The following is a 5,787-nucleotide window of genomic DNA, read 5'->3' as shown; positions in this document are numbered from 1 at the left end:
TGTACTGTTCCAGTCGTTTTTGGATAATCTTCAGTAGAATCTTGCTTGCATGTGAAATCAATGATATTGTTCTGTAGTTTCCACACTCAGTTAGATCATAGCAATATTAAAAGCAAAGGAGCCCTGCTCGCACAGAGGCTGTGAGACTGCTAACTGAAAGGTTGCCAGTTCAAGCCCATTAGCTGCTCCCTGGGGGAATGATGTGGCAGTCTGCTTTAGTAAAGATGATAGCTTTGGAAACTGTAGGACAAGTATGCTGTGTCCTGTTGGATCACTGTAAGATGAAATTGACTCCATAAAAATTGAGTTAAAATTGAGAGAATATGCACAGAGAAAATGAACTTGAAAATATAATGTATAAATCATCTACCAATATGCAAAATTAAGAATAAACATCAAAGAGCCCCCTCCCATTAATCAGGGACCTGTTTGTATTCAGTAAATTTACTCACTTCACTAAAATTCATATTCATAGCTACTTCTTGGGTGCCTTTAGATATTTGTGTATAGATCTCTCAGAGAAACACTGAAGTGATGAATTGGCAATTGCAAAGGAGTCATAAATGTGAATCCCTGACAATGGGAAGATATTTCACTGGGCTTTAGGCTGGTTGACATTCTGTAAAAGAGCACTTTTTTTTTTTTTTCAAATAAGCAAGTGGCACAACTGTCTTAGCTCCGGATCGTCTTGGTGCCTGTGAATAATGTGGCATATCTTCTTGGAATGGAAGCATGCTTCCTCCCCAACACTTAAAAAAGTCTAGCTTTCGCCTCTCCAGGTATTGCCTGTCACTCGCCTTTGAAATGCCCTTTTCTTCCCTTTTTCCCCTATGCAGTTCCTCACAGTCATACCTCTTCTTCAAAACTCTTAGCTTGACAGGGATTATTTATCTTGATACTATTTTTACCAACCTTGCACAAAGTCTTTTTGCTTTTCCTTTTCAATTTTATTTACTCACAAACTTTTCCTTCAGATCTTTTCTATTTTGATGTGCATACATCTGTGCTTCTAAAGCAGATGTCCTTTGTTTATTACAGAATTAACTACTATTTATCAGGAGGCTTTCACCCGGTGGGTTTTCATGTGGTCAACCTCCTTCTGCACAGTGGCGTTTCTGTCCTCATGGTGGATGTCTTCTCCATACTATTTGGTGGCCTGCAGTACACCAGCAAAGGACGGCGGTTGAACCTGGCCCCTCGAGCGTCCCTGCTGGCCGCACTGCTGTTCGCTGTGCATCCTGTGCACACGGAATGTGTGAGTATCCTCTGATGCCTGCACTTACTTGAGACAAGAAGATGCGTCTATATGTTGCCTTGTTTCATTAAGCATGCTTACTTTTTAAGTACTTGTCTTATCCAAAAGCTCTACAAAGTGCAGTATTTTCCACATATACATAAATCTGTATTACACACCTACCACATGAGCATTATTTGTGTAAATATATATATATATATATATATATATATATATATATATATATATACACTTTAGTCTGCCTTGAAGTTACTGAAACCATTATTAATCAATGGACAGTGTTATCACTGTTGTTATGTGACATCGAGTCACCCTGCAACTCATAGCAACCCTGCATATAATAGCTCTGAAGTTTGCCCTGTCCTGAGCCAGTCTTAGTGTCTCTGACACATCTACCCCCATTATCCCAGTTACTGTATCAATCCATCTCATCTGGGTTTTCCTCTCCTGCATTGTCCCTCCTCCCTTCCCAGCATGATGTCTTTTTCTAAGGACTGATCCTTCCTGGTCACGTGCTCAAAGTATGTGAGACGGAGCTTCAAAATCCTAGCCTCCAAGGAGAGACTTGGTCTCTTATTCTAAAAATGTGACAGGTGTATGGACACTTAATAATGAAGGTGTGGTAAGGACTTTTTTAGGGCAATAGTAGTTCAGCATTAGAATGCTTGCCTTCTGTATGGAAAACCCAGCTTCAGTTTCTAGTCAATGCACTTCATATATAGCTGCCATTCATCTTTCAGTGGAAGTTGGCATGTTGCTATAATCCTGAGCAGATTTCAGAAGAGCTGACAGAATAACAGAATAAGACAGGCTAGGAAGAAAGGCTAGTGATTTACTTCTGAAAATCAGTCAATGAAGACCTAATGGATTATAATCTAGTCTTACTAGAGTTGACCCAGGGGGTTGGTTATCTCTTGATAGAAACCTAACCTGCTCTGCTGTGAGCTGTATCTGTGTTGCTTTGAACCAGTGTTGAATATAAACTATGATGGGATTTAACCAGATATTTTTAGGGTTTTCAGCAACTACATTATCTAAGCCTTTGAAAATGTTAGCCACAATGCTTTAGATAAAATATTTTCTTTTATTCATTCTGTGATATGTACATTTTTAACTTTTCTTACTGTTGCTGTTGTTATGTGCCATTGAGTCGCCTGCACTCATAGCAACCCTATGTACAACAGCCCTACACCCTGCTCTATCCTGTGCTAATCTTATTCTTTTGCTGTAGACTTCTGTATTTAATACATATTTAAGTACCCACATTTAACTAGTTATTTTATTAAGCATCTGAAAGTAAATCTCAAAACATTGAGCAGAATTCCTGTTTTTCATATTTTATTACACTATCTACTCTTTGGTATCAAGAATATTGTAACATTTTCATCACAACATGCTCCTAATGCCTCATTAATTTAAATCTATTTTTTCTTATACTTTTTCTTCTTAGAAAATTCAGAGGACTTAAGGTTTTGACAGGCTGAAAACTATTGTAAAAATCAGTTGCAAGCTATTTCTGTATAACAATGAGCAAAGTAGAATTTTCCTCAATGTGTCAATGTTTTGTACAACTCAAATTAGTATAAGTATTGATTATAAATGCGAGAATTCCTAGGAAAATACCAATTCACTGTTTTGAACATATTCTAATTTAGCATGACTTAATGATTAATCCAAAAGAGTTTTTAGAGATGCTAAATTTTAAGTAGTGAGAATTTGACCTATAAACAGTTTCAAACACTATCAGTTTTAGTTGCACACACACATGTCCCCCAAAATAAATGTAACCTGGGCACATTTTAACCCCAAAATTCTGTGCTTCATATGTTTTAAATATTTATGAGGAGCCAAAGGTGTCTAGCTACTAGAGAGAAGGGCATATTTGAAAATCTTCCTCTTAACTCCCTATTCCCATCCACACTTACTGTTTAAACCTAAGTTACAAGAAATATATTCAGTAAATGAAAACGTACATTTTTAGTGTGCTAATAAAAAGTGAGAGTTATGACTTGAGGCCTGTGGTATTTTATGTTCTAGCTCTGGCTGGGGCAAGAGAGAGTATTTTAGAGTAGAAAACAAGTATCAGATAATTGTTCTTTATCTACAGATGAAAAGTTTAAAACTTCAATTTTTGCATTTTGAAGGATCTTATAATAGAACTAGTGCCCATTGAGTTGATGGAGCTCTACTGTAATATTATGTAAACCAGTCTTTTTCTGTTCAAGCTTAGACAGATTTGTTTTAGTTAAGCCTTACAAGTCTGTGTACAAACTTGTTTTCATGAAATAATTTTTCCATTAATAAATTAGCATTCCTCCAGCAAAAGTATTTTGCATGTTAACCTTCCATTTTTCTATAAATTATAGGTATAAATTATCTGCAACACTTTGTTATCTTCCACTCTACATTTTATTGAGTTTTAAAAAATCACTAAAATCAGCAGTACCCAAAGCACCAGGCTAGAGTGTTCCTCAGACGTTCCAGGCCTTGTAGCTGGGCTTGTATGTGGGCTGAGGGTTGGGTCTCAGTTCCCAGCACAGCACTGTCGGGCTGAGTACTAACTGGTTCTGAGGTGAGGAGAATGGGCATTTGGAGCCAATGGGAAAACAAGAGGCTGCAGGACCAGCTCAGTGGCAGTCAGTTTGTTTGTTTGTTTATTTGTTTGTTTGTTTGTTTTAATGGCTTATCTGGGTCTTAATTAAGAAATTTCTTTAGCTTCCCATCATCATTTATTTGTTTGATTTTCTTGGAACGCCTCAGTATCAACATTAAAAATAGTTCAGTCCTTTCCAAATAATAAACAAATTTACTAGTCCTCTAGGCACCGTCTAACATACTTTGGACATGTTGTAAGGAAGGACCAGTCCTTGGAGAGGGACATCATGCTTGGTAGCGTGGAGGGACAACATAGAAGGGGAAGGCCCTCTATGAGGTGGATTGATTCATTGACTGGGATAAATCGGGATGAGTATATCGGAGACAGTGTGATTGGCACAGGATAGAGCAGGGTTTAGGGCTCTTATACATAGGGTCACTATGAGTCGCAAGTGACATGAGGGCACATAACAACAACAACAACTAGGGTTACCACCCATTTAGGTTTGCTCAGGACTGAGGGACTTCTTAAAGGTGGGACTTCTGTTGTAGAAACTGGGACAGCCCTGAATAGACTGGATTGAATGGTTCTTCCTGTGAGCTTCCTATTCTCTGTTTTCTGGTACTGAAGTAATTGCAATCTGTATTATTTGCTTCTCTGATGGTCTAGTTGTAAACTAGTTGCCAACTCAAAGGCCTGTGGTTCAAATCCACTAGCTGCTCCACTGGAGAATGAAAGGCAGTCTTCTTCCTTGTGATTTACTGCCCTAGAAAACCTCCCCTGGAGGATCAGCTATGAGTTGACTCAGACTCAATGGTATACAACAAGAACAACTAACATGAATGTCTCTCTTTAAGATAGAACATCTGAAGTCTGTGTTATTTATAGTCAGATAAGACTTGTGTAGATGGTAACTAGACTGATAGAGAAGATGCTAAAGGAAGGGGCTTATGTAGACCCTTACCTATAGTCTGGGGACTTTGTATTGCCATTAAGGTCTTTAAGGGAGTGGGGGCAGGCAGAAGAATGAGGGGAAGGAGAGAGGAACTGAAGAGTCCCCCAGTAATGCCAGAGTCACTGTAGATTTGACTTTTCTTTTTCCCCAAAACATGTTAATATTCCCTCCACATTGCCTCAATTTTTGTCTAAAAGAGCACAGCATGAGCTTCCTTAGAGTGCTGTCCTTCCAGCACACCAAAGGCTGATGGAAAGAGAGAAGAATGCTCCCCCTTTCTCCACTGCCTTTTTTTAGTGGGCTCCCTCAAAAAATTGTTTGTAGCATGGAAGCAATGATTCAGACAACTTTTTAGATTTAGGAGAACAGAACCCTTTCTCAGAAGTACCTTTGTGTTTTGGGTGGCTTGTGAGTAAAAAACACTGTAAAAGAAAAAAAAAACCCAACTGATTGCCATTTAGTTGGAGCAGACTCATAACTCACCTTCCAGTGTGTTTTCAGAGGTTATTAATTTATAAGAGGAACCAGCCTGGCTTTTTCCTTTAGAGTTGCTGATGGATTTGAACCAGCCACCTCCAGGTTAGCAGCACAACCCCCTCCAGATTATGCCACCAGAGCTTTGCAAACAAACTGTCTGAAAATATATTATGCAAACAGGAAAGAAAAATAAAAATGTTTCTTATTCATCACCATCCCCAAACAGTAATTGGATACAGCACTTCCTTCCTCAGATAGCCTTTTACAATTTTTTTTCTGTGAAATCTCTGACTCCTATTATTGTAACTACCAAGTGGCCTTTTACTTTAAAACACCTGACATATGTCTTAGTTATCTCACGGTGCTGTGGCAGAAATACCATAAGCGGATATCTTTAACAAACAGAATTTTGTTGAGTGCTTTAATCATGAAAGGGTGTTGGATTTTATCAAAGGCTTTTTCTGCATCAATTGATAGGACCATATGGTTCTTGTTCTTTGCCTT

General features: G+C 38.3%; 1 protein-coding gene across 4 annotated transcripts in view; it reads left to right on the top strand.

Moving 5' to 3' along the window:
- The window catches only part of TMTC4 (transmembrane and tetratricopeptide repeat containing 4), a 114,111-nt gene that overhangs the window by 17,855 nt on the left and 90,469 nt on the right, over positions 1-5,787 (top strand). For 2 of the 4 annotated variants that reach the window (XM_006879386.1, XM_006879389.1), the window contains one exon: positions 1,039-1,255. The exons of the other annotated variants lie outside the window; for them this stretch is intronic. In XM_006879386.1, coding sequence (XP_006879448.1) covers positions 1,039-1,255 — 217 coding nt within the window. The remainder of the gene's footprint in view (positions 1-1,038; positions 1,256-5,787) is intronic. 4 annotated transcript variants of the gene reach the window in all.

The sequence above is a fragment of the Elephantulus edwardii genome, unplaced genomic scaffold (genome assembly GCF_000299155.1).
Source record: "Elephantulus edwardii isolate Elephantulus edwardi_28Jun2011 unplaced genomic scaffold, EleEdw1.0 scaffold00003, whole genome shotgun sequence".
NCBI classification, from domain to species: Eukaryota; Metazoa; Chordata; class Mammalia; order Macroscelidea; family Macroscelididae; genus Elephantulus; species Elephantulus edwardii.
This window is presented reverse-complemented; position numbering and strand designations above follow the sequence as displayed.